The 22655-nt window shown below is 48.6% G+C and overlaps 2 protein-coding genes across 7 annotated transcripts; one reads left to right on the top strand and one right to left on the bottom strand.

Moving 5' to 3' along the window:
* Positions 1–4678, bottom strand: LOC122372214 (mitochondrial potassium channel-like). 5 transcript variants are annotated; one of them, XM_043349134.1, is made up of 5 exons: positions 4440–4678; positions 2394–2654; positions 1977–2123; positions 1444–1794; positions 1–1083 (listed from the first exon to the last, which is right to left on the bottom strand). In XM_043349134.1, the coding sequence occupies exons 2-5, from the start codon at positions 2589–2591 to the stop codon at positions 745–747; spliced, it is 1035 nt and encodes a 344-aa protein (XP_043205069.1). In that variant the 5' UTR covers positions 2592–2654; positions 4440–4678; the 3' UTR covers positions 1–744. The 5 variants fall into 5 exon arrangements, with proteins under 5 accessions (XP_043205069.1, XP_043205067.1, XP_043205065.1 ...); XM_043349132.1 differs by having other exon boundaries at positions 4485–4664; XM_043349130.1 differs by having other exon boundaries at positions 4435–4663.
* Positions 4679–4956: 278 nt separating this feature from the next.
* Positions 4957–21063, top strand: LOC122372212 (trimeric intracellular cation channel type 1B.1-like). 2 transcript variants are annotated; one of them, XM_043349126.1, is made up of 7 exons: positions 4957–5294; positions 16393–16549; positions 16889–16976; positions 17284–17468; positions 18068–18188; positions 18763–18976; positions 19735–21063. In XM_043349126.1, the coding sequence occupies exons 1-6, from the start codon at positions 5174–5176 to the stop codon at positions 18940–18942; spliced, it is 852 nt and encodes a 283-aa protein (XP_043205061.1). In that variant the 5' UTR covers positions 4957–5173; the 3' UTR covers positions 18943–18976; positions 19735–21063. The 2 variants fall into 2 exon arrangements, with proteins under 2 accessions (XP_043205061.1, XP_043205062.1); XM_043349127.1 differs by having other exon boundaries at positions 4974–5294; positions 19753–21063.
* Positions 21064–22655: the final 1592 nt, after the last annotated feature.

Below are 22655 nucleotides of genomic sequence, written 5' to 3'. Positions count from 1 at the left end.
TGATGTATAGCAAGTCATGTATTGTCGTCAGGGCCTTGACAGATGAAGGGAGCCTGTTTTAGTCAGACAAATGGGTTAAGACCACAAACAAAAAATAAACGGTGTTTAAGAACCACTGCTTGACATATGCATATTTGTAGAATGCATCACCTGTATACCACCGCACTCTCTACTTGACTTGCATTGCAAGCCACTGCCATACTTCAAGAAGCTATGAGGGATAAAGGCAGCGTATAACTTCATAAAACGAGAGAAACATGACCATTCCCGAAAACAGTACCGTTTTCATTACCCCGCCTGCCTCAACAATGGATCGCAATGACTCTTTGAGACCAAATACTGATTCTCATTTGTCAACTGGTGCGTCAGTGATAGCTGAGGACACTGGAAATCAGTACAACAAAATCACAGCTGAGCGAACGCCAATTCTGCACATCTCACAACACCAGAAGCAAATATACCTGACCCTCATGGACACAGTCACATTAGCATTACATATGTGGCGTTCAATGCCACTCCTAATTCCTGGAGCTTGTAAGCGTGATCGGACTAAAACCTGCGCTCAACCAAGCCACAGGAATCGACACTGACTTAATTGCCCAACCAATAACAGGGGTGTCTACAGGCTGAGATGACTTATGAGAGATCAGTCATGTTCACCACCTGCCCACCCTGATCAGTCGAACAGTCACCTTTCAGCCCTGGTCAGACGCCGCAGGGGCCACATCACCCTGAGTCGTCACACTAACCTCCGAAGGCGCGCGAGACGGCCACGGCCAGCGCGGCGCCACACACCACGCCGACGGTGGCCAGCGCGGCCGAGGCGTGCATGAGCCGCCGCTCGACGCGCCGCTCGTGCTCCATGAGCAGCAGCTGGACCGACTCGGAGTCGGCGCCGCCGGCGGCCGCCTGCTGCCAGCCGGCGGTCAGCTCGCGCCGCAGGCCGGCCTGCTGCTGCTCCAGCCGCTCCAGCTGGGCAGACACCTCGGCGGCGAACCGCTCGCCGAGCTGCAGCGGCAGCCTGCCGGCGCTGCCGTCCGCGCCGTGACTGATGGCCGACAGCGGCAGAGAGCTGAACAGCGCCTGGCGGGGAGGGACGGTCAGCGGGAGCCAGGGGCGGCGGGGACGGACGGTCAGCAGGAGCCAGGGGGCGGCGGGGAGGGACGGTCAGCGGGAGCCAGGGGCGGCGGGGACGGACGGTCAGAGGGAGCCAGGGGGCGGCGGGGAGGGTAACAACGACTCTGAACCGCAGCGAGAACAGCATTCAGAACATCGAGAGAGTGACAGCCACATCAGGGCAATGACGACAAACAAAACAGATGTTTACGAATAACATGTTTGAGAATCACGTCATAAAATAATTGTAACGCTCTGAACAGGAAGCGCGTTCAGAACGAGCATCGTCAAAGTCTATCCCAATGTAATTCACGATCAGCCGCTTACCTCGATGGAATGCATCGCCTTTTTGACCTCGTTCTGCTGGTGTTCCACCGACGAGGTCAGCACAGCCACATCCTCCTGCAGTTTGACGGGCACCTCGGCCGACGAGGAAGCTATGCTGCGCAGTTCGCGCATGCGCAGCCAGTTGTTAATGGACGTGCCGACGATGCCGATAAAGGCGCCGATTGCCGATCCGATGATGGACCAGTATTTGGTTTTCTCGGCCTGCGCGCGCTCCTTCTCGTGGGAGGTGCGCACTGCGTTGGAGAGGGCCGAGAACAGCTCCTGTTCAGCCTTCTCCAGCAGCTTGTACTCGCTGCTCAGACGGCTCTCCTCGCGGAGAACCCGGTGCTCCTGCAACCAGAGTCACAAGTTGAGCGATCTAATACATACCACGGTTGCATATTTCACTCCTTTGAATTGTTTGCAGTTCATCATGAGACAATGTGATAAAGGAAATAATCCATAGGTAGTTTCTTAGCATCTGGTACTTAACTTCATATTGAACAAACTGAATGACAGTTGTTACAACAAACCTCAGTGACAAGGGCCAAATATCGATCCTCTCCTCTGCTTGTTTTAGCTATTTCAGCATGTAGATCTTTGAGTTTTGCTTGAATGTGATTCATGTGAATCTGGTGCTCTCTTCTCTGTGCCTGAGCCCTGAGAAACAATTCTTCTGCCTGAAATATATAAAATGATTATGATATTATGCACAAAAAAGTGATAACCCTGAGTTCATTGAGCAAAATAGAGTCGCATATGAAACGTGACAAGGTGACAACCATCAACACATCAACTGGTTAACTCAAAATACATAATAACTCTACAAAAATGAAGCCTTTCAGTCAATTAAATGCTTCTTTTACCTACAACATTATTTCTTTCAAATGCACTTTATAGTAAAAACTTTTGCTCAAGTTCTCCTTTTAAAGCTTTGGAATAGCACATACCTCAATGACTCTATTCTGAGCAGCAGTTACTTCTGCGATTCCAATGTACTGTTCGTATGACTTCATTAGTGACCCAAATTTGTCCTTGAGGCCTTCCACATGGACTGAGCTTGAGCTCAGCCTGGAATGTGCTTTGCATAACGTAACCCCCTTCTGAAGATTGCTGCATGCATATCTTGCGAGGGTGCTTGTAATCATCTTCTACTGAAAATATCTTCTTTGAAATTATGTTCAACTTCTTGCCATTCCACACAACTTAGTCTGAAAATGAGAATACAAGAACAATAGGAATGGCACCCCTTATTACAATGTCCAAAAGAACCTACCTGGTTAGCGAATAAAATGTGCATTGTGTAATGACATGTTGAACACTTATAACACCACATGACCTCTATGACCTCCCATATGACCTCTATGACTGCTAAGTGACCTCTCTGATGACCCCAAGCTGACCTAAATAAGGTACATTTTTAAGGTATTTAATTTTCCCTTTCATGCCAAATGGCTTTAATTAAAAAATAGACCCAAGTAAAAACGATTACCTGAATATTTAAGTACATCTCATGCTCATTGCACAAGCACAACTCTGATGAAGACATTGACCTGAAAGGCTAATTAAATTTTGCTCGATTATTTCCTGTGGCAAGTTTTAACAACCGATAAAATTCAGGCTGTCACATTTCTATTTTCTAAAGCTTCAAAGAGGTTTCAGTTTCAAAGAGGTTTCATGAACCAGAAAAAATAATCAATGAATTATGTAGAAGCATATGAGTTGGGCTGGCTGTTACTATTTTACATCAGTGGTTATTTGTGGAATGTCTCATGGAATTCAGGGGTGACTTTTCACCTCAGACAAAGGTCCCCAGCCAGCAATTTTGCTGTTGATAAAATTAGCCTTTGAGTCTGTTCCCATGGTTAACCTAAAAAATATCCATTGACATTAGATGAGCTTCAAGGAAAGCTGTTTAAGAGCAGCCATGAAAACATTTCTGTGAAGAAATCAGCTGTTTGCCAGTTGTAACAGTTGATGATTCATGGTGCACCAATCATAATTTTGAGACAAGCTTAGCTTTAAAAAAACCTTGCATACATGCTAGAAATACCTATTTTAAAATACTTCAATCTTCTCAATGGCTACAATTATTTACATGCTGCCCAACCCAATAGGTACTTATAAATAAACTCATAGGTTTACATGCACCAATAATGTCTACACCAGAGCTTCATCCAAAAATTAACTTTCATTCAGGAATTACAATGAGAAAGGTGGGAGGAAGAGATAAGTGATGGCGAGATGTGAAATAAGGATGAGCTTAGAGGAAGAGGAGTTTTGATGAGTGATTGGAACAATTTTTAAACAAGAGGTGGTTAGAACTTAGAAGATTTTTTTTTAATTTAGTCCAAACCTTATGATGGGAAGGATTCACAAGGACAGAGCCACCACCAAGCAAAGCTTGTTGCGATCACCCTGCCCTCTACCCTGCAATCGCGCAATTCCGATTCTATGGCAGAATTTAGAGTCCAAAGTTTAACGTGCGCACAAAGCCGTGCACGGCCGGTCCCCTCGCTGACTTCGCCTGGCTAAGTACGGCCTGCCACCAACCGCAACCATACCTGTCAGGAGGCCCATAAATGTCAAGCGCCCGTCACGCTTCGAACCCGGATAGTCATAAACGGGAACGCGTGCTCTCACCACGCGGAGTCCAACGCTCTAACCAACTGAGCTATGGGACCGGCTAAGATAAGAGGAAGTTGGAGTGGTTGAAGCAACAACTGAAACAGACCTTTTGACAATTAAAAATAAACATATATTAGACAGCCCTGAATCCTGATAATGGTGTGATGAGGTAAAAGATGGCAGATTTAAGCTCTGATGACAGGATGAGGAGTGACTGTATGCATCTTATTTTTCTCTCGCCTGAAAATGAAATATTTTGCAGCACAATCACAATGCCATTATAACATCAATAATGTCAATGTGTTGCCTTAGTCTTATGTCTTTCCAGCACATCTTAGCTGAATCAGAATAAGAATACTAGACCTTACAAGATCTTGTGTCTTGGAATCTTTGTTCAAAGCAAGCAACCACACCTGGCAAAACAAAATTCTTGCATTTCATGGAGAAAATATCTACAACGCAAATAGCTGTTGTTGTTTTGGGTTAGGGCACGTACACCGTAAATTAGCGAATAATGAGAGCTATAAAGACTTGGAATAATGCATAATGCAAATGCAAAGGAAAAATGAGAGTTCAGTGGAAAAATGGCACGAAAACGGTACGTCTCAGGTGCGTCATTTTTGGCTAAAAATATCTCTGATCTCGGTGCTTTGTTTTATTCAATTTTGATGACGTTTAAACAAGATAATTTGAATATTTGTTACAAACAAAAGTAGTAATCAAAAATAAACTTCTTTATGCCTTGTGTATTTTCCTAAGTATTGATTGCAAAAAAATAAACAAAAAAATTGAAAAAGTAAGCTAACAACATTACATTAAGTCGTAAGAAAATACCTTGTGAATGGAATCTTCCATGTAGTTCGTCTACCCTACTTTGCGTCCTTTGCGTTTGGTACTGTTGTGTGGCCTTGGAAATTCGCAGTCGTCGTCGGGTCGTCGTGGTGGTTGAGTGTGTATGGTGTTGTGTGTGTGTGTTTGCGCTCAGGCCGCACTGGCGTTTCCTTTCCAAGCTTACCATTTGCCATAAGAGTGTTTTACTTCGCTGGGACCGTTTTCTGCGTTACTCTTTTGATTTGCAATCACACATCTCATCCCTCTGAAGATGGATCCAGAGGCGTTCCTAGATCTTGCGAATCAAGTTACCAAGCTTAACCCGTTCCCGTATTTCGACATTGCACACTGTGCAATCACCTGCTTCTATGTCAGGGAAGACATTGGATCAGGTGAGTCGATTGACAGTCGATGCCACGTCAGGGCAGGGTGTCAGGGCTGAGGACAACTAGGTTTGGATCAGTCTTCAATCACGGTCACGGTGGCCGCCGCCGCCCGCCGGTCTGCCGGTTACAGCCTTTGAGTTGGGTTTTCCTCAGCCTCAGCCTGGGGTGCTGAGGAAGCAAGCCAAGAGAAGACTAAAGGTACCACTGATGCATGCTTTCATAAATATAAAATAGGGCTCTCCTCTCGTCCGATTTGTGAATTCTGCTGATAGCTGAAGTTGTGAGGCTGAGCCCCTGACCTGACGGTGTGCGACTATCCCGAAACGATCCTGAAAAGTCCCCTGGCTGAAAAGGTGTTTGTAGAGCCCACCGCTAAAGTAATGTGCGGTTTTACCAATCTTGACCTCAACGGATGGCTTTGACTGTCGATTTTTTAATGCGGAGTGATCGAAAGAACACATCAATAGATAAAGTTCAAACTGCAAGATACATGTAAGCTACATGTTCAAAGTCTGGCTAATCATTCCCAAGCTTCAGAAGCAGAACATACCTATGACTGAAGCCGCACATTACTTCTGCTATGGACTGTAAGTACCTATGTGTCGTGTGATTTGGAGACCCGAAAAGTGGCCCTAGTGCGCTATTCCGGGAACATGTTTTTGGCTGGCTACCGAGAAGGCTCGACTGGAAGTACGAAAAGCGCTTTTCCCATTACATTGTCAAAAAGCGTGACTCTGAAGCATGAAGCCTATCCCATTCGATGTGTCCCTTCTGACCCAGTAACCGCCTGTTTCCCATGCCTCCACTGTACCTGTATGGGGTCTCATCCCAACCCGGGTCACGATTCGCCATGGGTAGTCGGCCGAACCTGGTCCCCTCATATCCGACCATGGACAAATCCCTAGCTACTTTGTTTGTTTGTTTGTTTTGTTGGGTTAGGCCCTTTCGGTCTGACAAGACCATTGCAGAGCCGGAAGGATGATAGGAATTAGGGGGAGACATTGGTCTGGGCAGGCACCCTAGTGAGTCGCCGGGGCTGAGCCCGTCCAGAGGACAGGCCACCCAGCCCCAAGGCACTTACTGCACCCGGCTACGGGACGGGGTGCGCTCCCTCAGGAGCAGCGGTGCCGCTCCAAGGGAGCAGCCCGCTTGAGATAAAGTTGCCTGTCCAGTCCGGAGGGGGGTTGCGGCGTGGAGGAGAAGGATTTCAGTATCCTGAGGATAGAAGCACGGAACGGTCCCTAGCTACTGATACGGTGAATGATATATAAAGGTACTAGGTAGATACACAGGTGAATCCAGCCCGACCACCGGGGCCGGTCGAGTGTCCTGTGGAGAAGTCGGCGGCCCTGCTCCGGCGTCAGATCGTCACTATATACCCCTTTCTCTCTCCCTTGCCCTCTCCTGACTCCCGAGTCTCGACACGTGGCACGTCGTCGGTACAGTCGTTCATGCGGCTCGGGGCTTGACAGGTGACAGCCGGCGGCGGCGCCCTACGATCCGAACTGGATGAATACGTTTTTACTTGTTATTTAATAAATGTACAAAGTAAACAATTTTACTCGAATGGACCGTATGATCAAACAATCTGCAGTCAATAGGCCTGTTTCAGGTGTCGGGGACTGTCGCGTTATTTTGGGACGTTGTTGGTTATTGTCGGTTGGTGATTGGGTAGGCCGTGGAGGTTATCGTATCACATTGATCCACTATCCAGTATCGAGTGACCGTCGGCCGTTTGCGGTGCGCTGACGTCCGATGTCAATGTCGGCCGGCGCTGGTGAGGGTGACCCGCTCTCAGTGTGGGGGCGGGCCGCGCTTCCCGCTTCCCTGCGGTCGGCTGGCGTCGCCCCCGTCGCGGCCGTCGCGTCGGCACCGGCACCGGTATACGGCCGGGCCGAGCCAAGAATACCGCCGGCGGCGGCGGTGGCAAATATAGCCGACGGCAGCGGACGGTCGGTGGCCGTTCGGACGCTGCACGGGCGCCGGGCCGACACCGCCGCCCCTGAGCCCGGCCAAACCCCCGGCTGGCGGGAGCCGCGCCCATCTGGCCGTTCCCCGATGGATCCAGGGCGCCGACCTTTCCCAGATGCCCTACTGTTTGCTGTTGGTTGCCGTAATTTGGAGAATCGATATTTTCTGACCTTTTGAGACGTCTAAACGTCTAGCATTCCTCGAACACGCTTACCAAACGTTCAGAACATGTCGACAGACCCTATTTTGCTTGTTGTTTCTTGAAACCGTTTGTTTGTGCTGGAACGTCGTAGCTTTCATGTTTCAGCGACGTGACGTTTTTGCGTCAATCCTAAGGTTTCGGTATTTTTATGCGGTACGAAATGGCGTAAAATTATGTTCATATACCATATGGCTCAAGGAGACCCACCTGCTGCATTTCCACTGTATACCTATTCACAATTCTATGCGTGGCTTGAGTTCATTGGAACCGATTGCTCTGATGACCGCATACAAACTACTTAGGTTATCTTACATCATTACATATATTCATGCATGCACACATAGGTAAGTACGCTCAAGAGTTTCGTTTTTATCACTTGTTTCGGCTGAGAGCTCCCACCCATCTACGAGTAAATGCTATAGTTGGCTGGTGCAGCACGTAGGGCGGTGCGGTGCCCGGGGTAATGGTTTCACTTGGTTTGACTCAATCTATCCGGGCAGCCGACTGCCGTGGTCCGTTTGCGACACGACTTCGTGACTGAAATCACGGTTCGCTGGGGCCATTTCACAGACGCACTTACGCAGTCGTGACCATGACCTCGTTTCATAAAGCGAGTCCGTAACTTACGGCGGTTTTTGGTCTTGTATTGCAAGTGCATGTGAAGCAATGACGTTAGTTTCAATCGTTGAAATTATTTATCTTGCAAGCAAGAACAGAAGAGAGAAGGGGAAATAAATTTATCGCTTCACATGCAGTTACGGACTCGCTTTATGAAACGAGACCCATGTCGCGGAATTACGCCACGCTGGACGAGCCACGGTGACCGGTCAGGTTTGACCTGCCAACAGGGGTCTGGTCGTGCCGTTTGCTCTGTTTTTTTTTAATCGATCAGCTTCGTCGTCTCGGACACCAGGAGATGCTCCCACGGGTTCGGGTCTAGGCTATGTTCCTAATTCGACTGTCCCTGTCAATCCGCACAAACTGCAATGGCGCTCAGGTACACAATAACATGTCAAAATTCTGACTATTTATTCGTAAAGAAAAACTCTAGAAGTTATGTACCGTTTGCACTATATAAGGCAATGACAAATGCCGCAGGTTTTTTTTCGTAGCATTGATTAGTACCTTATCATTAATCATCCATACGAATAATGACATTTCAAAATGTTTCAAGTTCTGATTTCTGAAGCAATTGCCTGTCACTGTCTGAATTTAAAATCTGAGACTCCTTTAGTGCGTTTATTGGCTGATGGCGTGCTTAACTTCGGGCCGTCTGATTGAAACAACGGCGCATGACTGCAAGAATTGTGTCTTTTTGGCTTATCTCTTAATGCCGTAAATGGTCAATCTTGAAAGTAAGGTTTCACAATTTACCTACGGTGACATATTCACGAATCACGACCTTTATAGTCCTTACCTTGACGCAGTGCTTTTTGTGACAATAACTTTGTAGCCTGACCTCGTAACTGTAACGCTTTTCGCTGTGTGACTCGCAAGTCGCATCAAATATTTTTTTTTTGTCTGACCTGTAACACCAGCGGTGATTCATAGGTCACTGATAAAGCTTTTAGCTCCACAAATATGTCAAGTGATGCCGTTGAAATTGTGAAAATCGACCAGTAGCCTTTTGGGGTCTAGAATAACAAAACCATGCGTTAAAGGGACTATCCCACCTTCTAAAATGTTGTTAAAACCAGTTAAATTGTGCCCGACTTTATAGATTGGATGACCAGGAACACGGTTCTGGCATTTATTTTTCATTAAACATCTTAGGCTTCCCATATTCCAAACACAAACTTTCAAATATGTGACGTCACAGCCCAAAATAACCTCCTTCCCCAGGCCACATTACTGTCATAAAGCTGATTCTTTTTACTCTGTAGGCACCACAACAAAGTTCAGACCAAGTTTTAAGCGATTTTTCAACGAACAAACCCATTTAAAGGGACTATCCCACCTTCTAAAATGTTGTTAAAACCAGTTAAATTGTGCCCAACTTTATAGATTGGATGACCAGGAACATGGTTCTGGCATTTATTTTTCATTAAACATCTTAGGCTTCCCATATTCCAAACACAAACTTTCAAATATGTGACGTCACAGCCCAAAATTACCTCCTTCCCCAGGCCACATTACTGTCATAAAGCTGATTCTTTTTACTCTGTAGGGCGTAGGCACCACAACAAAGTTCAGACCAAGTTTTAAGCGATTTTTCAACGAACAAACCCATTTAAATCAGAATGACTAAACGAGGTGACGTCACACTAACGGTCGCTCCATGTTGAAGATAGGGCCTTGCACAAGGCCCATTTTCAAATGAAGGGAACGAATTTCTTCAACACCAAGAGGCCGCGGGGGTTGCAACCTAGATAGATAGTGGTTTCTGAACCTCGCCGCAAACTTGGCTATCTCAACTCAAACCCCATGTTAAAGGTGGGATAGTCCCTTTAAATCAGAATGACTAAACGAGTGACGTCACACTAACGGTCGCTCCATGTTGAAGATAGGGCCTTGCACAAGGCCCATTTTCAAATGAAGGGAACGAATTTTTTCAACACCAAGAAGCTGCGGGGGTTGCAACCTAGATAGATAGTGGTTTCTGAACCTCGCCGCAAACTTGTCTATCTCAACTCAAACCCCATGTTAAAGGTGGGATAGTCCCTCTAATTTGTGTTGTGAGGAAAAGGCAGTAGGACATCGGTTTTGATACCTATGATGCTATTTTTGGCCTCCACGGTTCGATGTGATCCACTATGACGCATATTAATGACGATGGCCAATACCAAACAAGGATTTTGCAAGGAAAGTAGGCCCACTACCGAACGTTGTCCTCGTGTAGATACAATTGTCTCTCCTCGCCATTGTGTTTGACGTGACCAACCTTGTCTACCATTCCTGTGTCCTCGCCACCTAGACCGGCTCGTCCAAGTGGCCCTTATCACACACAGCAATCACAGCTCATATACAAAAATTACGAGCTTCGTTATCACGGTGTTATTTTTGCTATTAGTGCGGCGTCGATGCATGCCATACGAAGCAAAAGTTGCTATGTTCAATCAGCTTGCTTTGGTTTATGTGGTTCATTTTTTGCTATGAGTAGCCTAGTTTGCTTTGAGTAGCCTCTACAAAAAAACTTTCTTTAACCCGCGCCGGGCCGGTGCTCTGCGACTTCAGCGCCGGGCCGGGGGTGTCTGACCCCCCCCCCCCTAACTCGGCTCCCGAGCCACGTTGACGTAGCGACACGAGGTAAGCGGTATTCAAAAGAGCGTCAAAAATAATGACCCAAGTACTTCGGTTATTTATAGGTCAGGTCAAAGGTCAGGTCGCCAGAGGCAGAGGCGGATCCAGCTCAGTTTTTTTTTGGGGGGGGGGGGGCAAACCATAACAATTTATCGATTCTTTCCATGCATCGTCCATAGGCGTAATGTTAAAATTATGCCGTTTGGGGGGGCAAATGCTGCCCCCCCTGGATCCGCCACTGGCTAGAGGTCATCAAAGGTCAAATTTTGTCCATTTCAACAACTTTAGAAACTTCCAACTACTAACTCGGGAACCGATAGAGCTATAGCGCCGCAGAAAAGCGCATTCGATAGCTCTTTTAACGTTTTTCGCCAGCATGTCCTCAGATTTGACCTCAGGTCAACGGTTTAGCCTCCAGAGAGCAAAAACTCCAAAAATAACCGTTTTTATTCAAAACGTTTTCTGTATAACTTTTGACTCAAGGAAGTGACGTCATTTATTTTGCCAGCATCGTGTTCCTCTCGTCGAGACGCGTCGAATGAACTATACTTTAACCTTGAAAGATCACTTTGAAAATTTTACACCAGGTCAAGGTCATGACCTGACCGGGAAAGGTCAGTTGCATATCAGCATAGGTGGGCATCGTTAATCAAAAAGTTAGTTTCGTTAATCGTTAATCCGTTAACTAAAAAGTTAGTTCTGTTAAACGATAATCCGTTAATTCACAACATAAGTAACGGAAGTTACTTTAGTCCGTTAATCGTTAACATTTTACACGGTAATATCATAATAATATGAAAATGCTTGTGCATTTTTCTGAGGACAACTCGACCAACCTACGCTAACGGCTAGGCGCCACTCACTTGTCGTAGCGCGGTCACGTAATAGCAATGCAAACCGCGCACGTGTTCTTCGCTTTTGTAATGCCTGCACTATTATCAAGGTCGGTGTAATACACAAGGGAGCACTGCCGCTTCAACCCTATTGGCCGTAGTGTCTAACGGTGGCGGCCATATTGCGCAGACCAGAAACCGGCTGCCTCCTGTGTTGAGGAATAGGGAATTCGGGACCTCGATTTACGTTCGCGGCCGCCGTATCCGTTACGCTCAAGTTACGTAGATACGGAACCCGGCATCTTACGCAGAATTGAGTGGGGAACACGATCTTATCTTCAGAATTCCTCAAATTCACTCGCCGGACCTACATTTGCCCCGGCCGAGGGGGTTGATTGAACCCACCTCGCTAATGCACCGCTAATTAAACTAGAATTAAGCGGTAAAGTGGTAGTATGCGGCAAAGTATAATGCAGAGTGACTGGTAGGAACCCGCTGTAAGGGTCTCAGGTCAACCGGTGACCTCTGAGGTCAGGTCAAGTGATCTAAGGCACGGGTTCGGTTTTTGGTAAATAACTTCGCCAAAAATGGCCGTAGAGCCGCGATTTTGGCATCATCGTGTTCAGCTAGCTCAGGCGCATCGAGTGATATACTTTTTGCTCGGGTCAGGTCAACTTAGGGTGTTGACCTCAGGTCAAGGTCAGGTCAGCACCCCCGGGTCACGAAGTTGGTCGAAAGAGGTCATGTCGCATATCATTCGATTGGGCAAGTCTTCCTGAGTCCATTGGTGGCTTTCCCGACTCGCTAGCTCAATTTGATCGGGAGTTATTGAAGAAAACTTGTGACCCTTGTGACGTCACAAATGACGTCACGCAAGGGCAACAATGCAAATATGAAGCATAGAACCTTGCAAAGAGTGCATGAAATCATGATTTTATATGCTTGAGATAGTTTCAGATCATTCTCGGCGCCAAAATAGCAATTTTCATATTTCCCCATTGACTTATAAGGGTTTAACGTATTAGTTCCTTATATCTGATGATTTTTTAGGATTTCATCTTGTTCTCCACTCAATTCTGCGTAAGATGCCGGGTTGCGTGTCCACATAGCTTGAGCGTAACGGATGCAGCGACCGCAAACGTAAATCGAGGTCCCGAATTCCCTATTCCCCAGCACAGGCGGCGGCCGCTTTCTGAGGCCTGTTTCACTAACAAATAAAGTGTGTAATTACAAAGAAAAAACTTGAGTTTACAAGAAATAATTACCAACATTTGAAATTTGGATTTCACGAAACCTTCGGGCATGAATTTTGAGTTTAAAATTTGCAAACTTTTTTACAAGAAAAAGTTTGCTAGAAAACACGGGAATCGCAAACTTTCTGTTTCACGAAGACCAGAAACTTGAAAGAAAACATCGTAATTACAAACCTGAAATTCCAGTGGTCCTGACGTTCGGAATTTTGATACTTTTTGTGCAATGATGCAAAGCAATCAATTATTTAAAACAAATATGATATGCTGAGTCATTATATGCTCTTTTTCACTTAGCACATTCCCTACGAACCAGCTACGAGCAATAAATAAATATCGTCATGTTTTGTCATTCGCGCGCCATAATTGCATTCAACAGTCTTCTGCTGTCAAATGTTTTACGTGTTATTTTGTTTCAATAATAAGATATTGTGAACTATCATTTATACCACTCAGAAACAGCATCATTATTTTTAATTTATTCCTGCAATTTCTGACATGAAAACTAGACATAGTTTGATAAAAAGAAGCAATATCCATAACATGTTAAAGTTCTTGATTAAAAACAATTTTATTGTTTACAAGTTTATTTACCAATTTTTTTTATCGGAGGTGCCGCTGGTGATGAAGTTTAGTGAAACCCGATTTTACATAGTTTGCAAAAATACTTATGAATTGTAAAGTTCAAACACTTGTAATCGCAAGTTTTTAGTGAAACAGGCCTCTGGTCTGCGCAACATGGCGGCACCGTTGGACACCATTTGGCGGCCGATGCGCATTCCACATTATAGAGTTCAGTGGTGTAATAGTTGGTATTTGGCCACAACTGAAATAAATAAAATGCTGCCAGATCCAGAAAGGAAAAACTTCGCCGCATGAAGGTTTCATGCACACCAGTAACTTTACAGTAAACTTTTTGCTTCGAAATAAAAGTAACGATTAATGGATTAACGGACTAAATTTTAACGATTACGGAGTCGAAGAGTAACGGAACTAAAACGGTCCGTTACACGTGGAAAAAATTAGCGAGTCCGTTAATCGTTAACCCAAAATTTAGTTCCGTTAATTAAAGGATTAGCGATTTAACGGACTTGCCCACCTATGCATATCAGTCGATCCGTATCGTCGAGCGGAACACATCTGAGGTGTTTTCATCGCTCTAGTACGTCTCTATCAAAAGTTATTGTAAAAAAAAAACTCCTGGGGACCTTCCATGACCTGATGACCTCAGAGACATAAGGAGGGGTCACGGGTGCCATTTTTCGATTCAGCTTGTCCAATTTACCGGTGACACGATGTTTGAGAGTGTTTGGAATGACGTTCGTCCAAAAAAGCGCCTTTCAATTTTCTCCCATTGACTTATACCTAACGGAAAGGTCGCAAAATTAACCTGACTTTAGGTCACCGATATCGAAATTCCGAGATATATCTACATTTTGTATATGTTACAGGCTGTATGAAAACTCAGTCCGTTTGCAAACGGCCTGGTCCGATTCAGGCCGTTTGCAAACGGCCTAAATCAGTATGCTCAGCCCAGTCAGTATGCAAACGGACTGAAAAGTCAGGCCGTTTGAACTTTGAATACGGGCTGAAATTCCAGGCTGTATGCAAACCGCCTGAACTTTCAGGCCGTTTGGAAACCGTCTAGGCCGTATGACAACTTTTGAGACACCAGGCCGTTCGCAAACGGTCTAGGCACTTTGAAAACAATCTGGTCTGCATGAAGTTAGCTGGACAATGTTAAGTTTGTTGAAGCACGACCGTATCATGACATTACATGGCACCATGAAAGCTTGGTCAGGAATAGATTAGCAGAACTGAGTCCGGCCCGTATAGCGCCTGGTCGACCCGGCCACTGACTTCACTGACTTCAAAGTTTGGCCTTCCACCGCAATGGTCAAGTATTGCCGGCGTACGCCACCGCGCCGGCGGTCGACCGGGCGCGGTGAGGACTCTAATGTCAACTCTAATGTCCATTCTGCGCTCCTGCGTTTTATGCTGTTCCGCAAAATAATCAGTGAGTCTTGCACAGTGTAGTGATACGCTTCACCAGGCTTCACCAGTAGTGGCTTCACCAGGCTCCATCAACTGGATGGCCGTAAACAGGCGGCTCGAAAACTTGTATTATTACGGAGCGAGCGAAGCGAGCGGAGTCTTACGTAGAATAACGGAAATTTCTGAGTATGAGCGGCCGGCCGGCCGGCCGGCCGTGCGGACGCTTTTGCGAGGCTTATATCTCAGCAACCACTTGACCGATTTACACGCGGTAATTTTTGTAGGGTAGCTTCATTCCTTCTACCAAGTATTGGACTATTCCCGATGCATGTGGGTGACCCCTTATGCACGTGCCACGTGCAAAACGAAGAGGTGTCAGTTTTGTAATTGTTGCAATATCTCGGTAACTACTTGGCCGATTGTGCTGAAAGTTGGCATGTAGGTAGGCACCCACTAGGCACTGCATATTCATATGCCAGAGTTGGGGTGCTGCTGCACGTGCGCACGTGCAGGGGTCGTTTCCAGATCTCGAGAACGGCTGGACCGATAGCGCTCAAATTTGGTACACGGTTAGGGACCAGTTAGTAGGGTGCCGTGCACAAGTCAGTTGGGACCCATTTTGCACGTGCGCACGTGCAGGGTGCCGCTTCCAGATCTCGAGAACGGCTGGGCCGATTGTGCTCAAATTTGGCACATCGTTAGGGACCGGTTAGTAGGGTGCCGTGCACAAGTCAGTTGGAGGTACCCCCTCGCAATTTCGCACGTGCAAGGCCCACCCTCTCGCTCGCTCCGTTAGTCGCCCCGAAAGGCGTTATACTGGTTAGTAATATTGTCGGGAAAATTGCCGGGCCGAGCAGCTGCACGGTAAGAAAATGTTCGACGTAGACGATTCATTTAGCACAATGCGCAAGCGTTCATGGATACGTACTGGTCATCGACCGACCTGGATCCATTAATTAAGTGATCTTCAGAGTCTGTTGCACTTCGCCAGACCGTTTGAAAACTGACTAGGCCGTTTTCAAAATGTCTAGGCCGTCGGTCGGTGCAGCTATAATAAGGATTCTAACGTTCTGGAGTGAGTTCTAGGTGACCTGACCTTGAGTGACCTGGTCTGAAATTTCCACAACATGTGCGGGAAAGATGCATGAGCAGTTATGCCAAAAACGGCGGCGGGAGCGCCGCCGAATTTGAGGTATCTGCGAAAAACCGCAGGGGGTGTTCAAAAACCCCTCCGCCCGGCGCGGGTTAAACTACTGAGTAACGTGTTTGAAGTAAATCCGATTTTGGGAAAAATGTGTTGGGTTGTCGGATACCGCTTTCCGGATCGCCGAGTGTTAAAGTGTTTCATCTTGCTAATTCACAAATGTGCTGTCCATGATCACTAAGCTAAAGATGCCTCTATAGTTCATTAGCACTTGCAAAACGTAACATTTATCACATTCTTTCGCGCTGATGAAGTCGTGAGACGAAACCAATCCACTATTGATGCATCATGCAACTGATTAATTTACGGCAGGTATTCATAGGCGGAGGCCTGGTGCCTGTCCCTGCAGCTCCTCCCGTGTAGTACGAGCCGTGACCTCAGCTCAGTATCATCTCTGTTCGACCCACAGGGGCGCTGGCGTTCTCGCGGAAACACCCGCTGGCCACCTGGTTCTCCTCCATGTTCTCCATATTCGCCGGCGGTCTGCTGGCCAACTTCCTGCTGGGCGAGCCGGTGCTGGGCGCCGTGAAGAACAACAACCAGCTGCTGCTAGCCACGGCCGTCTGGTCAGTGCGGTGGGGCGGACGGGGCGGGGCGGGGTGCATCGTCGGCTGACCCGCGGGCGGGGTGGCGCGGGGCTCGTAACTCTGGGGGTGTCTACTGGCCGGGACGCCGCGTCGGTTGTTGCTGGGGCGAGGCGGAACCAATAGCTCTGGTGGTGTCGCGACCCGATAGTGATTTTGGCACAGTTACATAAGACGAGCTGGCAATGGCAACTGGTACTCATCTAGACTTCACAGATTGCGTACCACCACATCGCCATGGATAAATGCATCTAAATAAAGCTTAACCGTCGGTCAAGCATGGCTCAGAGAATCGGTAATGTTTTTGCGTTTCTGTTTCAGGTACGTGATATTTTATTCTCCGTTTGACATCGGTTACAAGGTCGTCAAGTTTCTGCCTTTCAAGGTCGTTCTCTCCGCTATGAAAGAGGTGAGAACGAGATGAGAGAAGCGGTTGCGAATGAATTGCTAGTGAAAAATATGCGTCAATCAGCAACGGTGGTTCATCACTATGTGACGCTCCTTCAACGCTATTGTATTGGCCAAACCAGTTGCCACATCTCTTTCCACTGTACACACAACCCAATCGTTTTACTTCCTTTCCCCCGATAACAGATGTATGTACAGGTGTGCAGTATTGCCTACCTCCTCCTCTAAGCAGGAGCACCAAAGGCCTTATGGGCACCAGTGTCACCCCACCCCCACCCCAAGGATATTACATCCGCCCCCTTTGACAGGTGTACCGGTGTAAGAAGGTGCACGACGGCGTCACCCACGCGGCCAAGCTGTTCCCCACGGGCTACCTCATTATGGTGCTGGTCGGCACCGTCAAGGGCAACGGCAGCGGCTTCGTCAAGATCATGGAGCGCCTGTTCCGCGGCGTTTGGACCCCCACTGCCATCGACATCATGGGACCCAGCTTGTGAGTATCGGATCGTTGGCCTTCTGGTAAACTTGCATTGATCGCCCATTGACCGACATGTGGCCGCCCGCTAACGGTTTGGTGCCTGTGGCCTTTAGGTAGTCTGCAACCTTACGGTCGGTGCCAGTTGCAGCCATATACAAAGTTGGTCTGTGCTGCTCTCTGACGGTAGTGTTTATCGTCAGTGTTGGTCGTATCGGTAGTTCGCCGCGGACGGCAGGTCTGTGTCCGCGCTACCCAGCCCGTCTGGGTTTGTTAAACTGCAGACGAGTGGCGAGTCTGGGCCATGCCTGCCTCACCCAGCCGATCTGGGTTTGGGTTTGCTCCACTGGTCCACTCTCCAGTGTTGGTCGCTTTCACTGGTGTGGTGGGCCTGGTCTGGGTCTGTTGTGCCCGCCCCACCCAGCCGCGATTCAGGTCCTGGGTCTACGTCCGCCCCACCCGGCCGGCGCGCGGTCCCGAGTCCCATGTAACTCAGCTATGAGCAGCTCCGCCGTGGGAGTGCGCCCGCGATACCGCGATACCGATACGTGGGGTGCGCCGCTGGATTTATTCCGACTGACTGTGTGAGATATCAAATATTTGTTCTCGCCTTACAGCCCGACCAAAGCCTCGATTGCGGCGGCCATTATCTTCGTGCTTGATAAGAAGACGGACATCATCTCTGCCCCGCATGCGCTGGTCTACTTCGGAATCACCATCTTCTTCGTCTACTTCAAGGTCTGTATGGGGGGCGACACGGACATTCATCATTGACTGCACCATGGTCTTACGAGTATTTGTATCCATCAAAATGTGTATCTTCTAGTTGGAGCAGCGGAGATGGGTATCATCCGTCAGAATCTCTATCCTGCATCTAAGCGACCGTGTCACGTATTGGTGTTTGCTTTGCGTCAATTTAAAATCGCCTGCATACCTGATCACAATGTTCCAAAATATCTATTATATCTGAAAATGCCGCCCCGAGGGCGTATGCTCAGGCGGAGTGACTGCCCCACTGCGCTGCCGTTGCATGTGATATGTCTGTTCCAATCGAACGTGATTTCGTTCATATATTGCACGGCCTTATCGGTAACTGGTTCGCCCGCCTGTGGCCTGACTTGAGGGTTTGACGACTCGTCACATTGTCAGCTCAATGACCTGATGACCTATAGTGTGGCCTGATCAATCGCCTAATGGCCTACACTCTGATTGATGACATAATGACCCGCACCGCGATCTGACCGGTGACCGACCACTCACGTTCCCAGTGTCCCCCCATGCGCCACTGACCCGCCCCCTCCTGTGCCGCCAGCTGTCCTCGATGCTGCTGGGCATCCACGATCCGTTCGTGCCGTTCGAGAACCTCTTCTGCGCCGTGTTCCTGGGCGGCGTCTGGGACTCCCTGCAGCGCGCCGTCTCCGGAGGAAAGGCACCCGCCGGCGACCAGGCGCGAGCCGACGCCAAGCCGGAGGCCGCCAAAAAGAAGGACTGAGCCGGCTGAGAGCCGCCGGCCGCACTCGACAGCGGTGAGTACCTACGTACTGCACAGCCCACAGCCGACGGGTGGCGCTGCGGCGAGCGGGCCGGTGCCGACTGGGGAGGGGGCTGGAAATGGATTTGGATATGGGTTGGCTGGGGATAGGGGATGCTTGGGAGAGCTACTGGGAGTTATGTGTGGGGTATGGGGTGTCTTGGGGCTGTCATGGAGAGTCTTGCGCTAACAATCGCCATGGATCCGTATCGGTTCGAGACAGTGCAGCGTCCCGCTGCGCTCACAGTGCAGTGGTGCCACGGTTTGGGTTGTACCGTGTACCATTTATAGCACCTTGTGCCGCTTACCACTGATACGGTTCCGTAGTGCGGTGTCATCGGAATTTCCGATTTGATCAAAGATGGCTGCTGCACAGTGCACAGTGCTGCGCCTGTCGATAGAATATCGTCTGCCCAGAAACTAGCTGATAACGACCGAGACTTCTGAACAGTTCGCCATTGAGCAAGTGGCATTCATAGATAGCTTCGATGTTGGTCGACTGAGCCGATATGAGTGGGCTTGGCTCACATACCATTCAGTTGCAAGGCATCACTTGTCGAGATGCTTGTGTAGCGATTTAGTTAGGTACATACTTACGACAGGATGAATTATCCCATATTCAATTCTATCTGTATGACGGCTTGGCTTAAGCTTCTTTTAATCTAATCTATAACCACTCAATATTGTTTCTTTCTGGTCGGGGCCAGCAGTCATCTCGTTCTTGAGGCCATAGCGGCGGCTCTGTTGTTTCAGGTGTTCTGTTGGTTTCAGCTTCTAGTTACAATCTCTGTCGCTCTGAGAACGATCAGAACACGTACGGCGGAATCCACCCGGACTCCCGGCTCGCTGGCTGGACTCCGACCGGTGTGTGTGCTGGTGGCTGGCGGTAACTCGGCCGGTCGGATGGCTGGACTCCGACCGGTGTGTGTGCTGGTGGCTGGCGGTAACTCGGCCGGTCGGATGGCTGGACTCCGACCGGTGTGTGTGCTGGTGGCTGGCGGTAACTCGGCCGGTCGGATGGGTGGACTTCGACCGGTGTGTGTGCTGGTGGCTGGCGGTAACTCGGCCGGTCGGATGGGTGGACTCCGACCGGTGTGTGTGCTGGTGGCTGGCGGTAACTCGGCCGGTCGGATGGCTGGACTCCGACCGGTGTGTGTGCTGGTGGCTGGCGGTAACTCGGCCGGTCGGATGGGTGGACTCGTGGCCGACGGTGTCGACGCTCGGCCGGCCGCTGGCTCGAGTCTCAGCTGATTGTCCGAACCATCGACTGGCAGCTGTCCTGACACCGCGCCCCGTCCGACCGGTTCCCATCCTTCTCTCTCCCTCCGGCTGTTTTTCTCAGTAATACTGCAGAACAGCAGCCATTGGTGTGGGAACCCAAATCGCAAGCAGTCAACGAAGACACTTTACGCAATGACGAAAACATTCATATGTCGCAAATGCAACTGCATGGGCTTTTACCAGTCGACAAGTCTGGCATAAGAATGCCAGGTAAATGCGTTTTTAACAATGCCCTGTTTCGATGTATGACATGTTTTCGTTGTTGCGTAATTTGCTTTTGGTCTTTTTACACCAGCCCCTTCTCCATGCGTCCTAGCCGCCGCCCTTGCCATCCCTCGCGCTTAGTCCCTCCCGCTCCCCCACGCCGACTTTGGTGATCATTTTTAGACTGATAATCTGTCCCACCCCTCCGCATTGTTAAGTTTTATGGCATGAAGGTGTGATTTTACGGCTCCTGTGATTTGTGGTGTTTTATGAACATTGGGTGATCCAATTTGACGTGACGATGTAACGATCAAGAGCTTCGAACGAGCTTGGCCGTCGCCTTGCCATCCTCGCGTGTTTGATTCTGGCTGACTCGGTCCGAGATTATCTGTGTGGTGTTCAGGCTCCCCGTGTGTTTTGTCTGCTTCGTGTATGCAACCCGATCGTTTGTACTGAAAGACAAGAGGAGCACGGCCCCGTCCCGTCGCTCTGACTCAGCCTTGTGGCGTCCTCTGTTTCGTCCCGCCCCGCTCAGGAACGGTGTAGATGTCGCCATCGTTCTGTGCGCCTGAGTGCAATAGATGCTCTGACGGGTCACCCTTGTGTGTGTTGGAGTCTCTGGACACAAACAGAGACAATGCGGACATTAATTATGGGTGGAAGGGATGGACGCGTCGGGAATTAGTGATTGCAAGCGACTGTGAGTTCTGACCCGCGAGAACTGCGATCTCGGTTGACCTGTGGCATTGTGTCACAGCCTATTATCACCCAAGTGCAGCATATAAACCTCGCCTTCAGCCAGGTTACTGATGTCGGTTCACCAGATCATACTATCTGCCCCTACCCGCCTAAAGTGTAGCTTTGAAATCGGAACCGTGGATCTCAGTAACAGTTTGAAAATTACGAATGGAGCTTTATATAAAATATTTTATCGGCGTTTTTCCGTCTGACACGTGGCTGCCGCCAATGCCATTGCGTTCGGAAACGGTTTTGCTTGTTAACTGTACTGGAAGTTTAAAATTCGCCTTATTTTCCAGGCATAATTGTACCACGTTACATATGTCAGTAAAGCGCTGCTTTTTCTGAATGAGAAAGTACTAAAGAGTAGACAGCTCCGGAGTAATAATAACCGTGCCGATTTCAGTCTTAATCATGCAAGATCCAAACAATAGAATATCGTGTGGTACTGACTTTTGTACATACGTGTGCAGACGACAAGTATACTGCTATTTTAAACGCTCTTGACTCTTGAGCGATGCTCCTATCTAAGCAGAGGTAGCGCTTCCCACCTTTTAAATAGCTGCACGAATGCACCGTTGGATAAATATGATCACGGATGTCATTGGTCACGGATGGTGTACCTGTATTGTCCTTTGCATGGTAACCACCGTGTAGCCTTTTCCAAGAAGCCAGTGCTGTGTTTTGTAACGATTCCTTGCGTCGGTTGAAAAATCGAACTGGTCGATAGATGCGCGGCAGATAGCCGAATCTGAAGGTATCCGGCTTAAGGTTGTAGTACTTTTCACCAGGAGTAATCCTTGACAAGCTGAACTATTTTCGTGGTGAAATGTGATCGCAACATGGCGCTCAAAGACCCGTATGCAAACCAATCCAATAGACTCCACCAGGCCCAATAGAAGTTTCCATGGTGAAAGTGTAAACCGGCGGGTATCTAGGCTGACGCCGTGCCATGTATGCCAGCTACGCATCCTCCACTGTTTGATTAGCCCAAATTTCCATCCTGCTATAACCATGTCTCTGACGCAGCTGAGGGCGGCGCGGTATCGCACTTTCTCTGGTGTCGCCGTCGACCCTGGTGCGATGTTAGTTTGCCGCGGCGCGCCGTCTGCTGTAAGGTAATTTTACTAATCTCAGCCCGGTCCGCTCTGCCAGTCGTCTGTGCCAACAACGGCGCACACTGCTCAAATGTGGCGCCGTACTGCACGTGGAGCGGCCGTTAATTGCGTCATTCAGCTCCGGGAGTTGTTGTTGACACAGGTGAAGTCCCATGAGCCCCATCTGCCCAGGAGTGTGTGAAATGAGGAATGGGGGGACGCGCTGGGGCGCTGTCGGTTTACAAGTCGTTTTCCGCTATCTACAGTGTCGGGCATCGCGCCAGTCGTTCTGGGGAAATTCTGAGCGAGTATCGCGTGTGTTTGCGATTCGCCATACCCCGCCCGGTAAAAATC

Source organism: Amphibalanus amphitrite, unplaced genomic scaffold (assembly GCF_019059575.1).
Source record: "Amphibalanus amphitrite isolate SeventyFive unplaced genomic scaffold, NRLGWU_Aamphi_draft 001331F_arrow, whole genome shotgun sequence".
Taxonomy (NCBI): Eukaryota; Metazoa; Arthropoda; class Thecostraca; order Balanomorpha; family Balanidae; genus Amphibalanus; species Amphibalanus amphitrite.
This window is presented reverse-complemented; position numbering and strand designations above follow the sequence as displayed.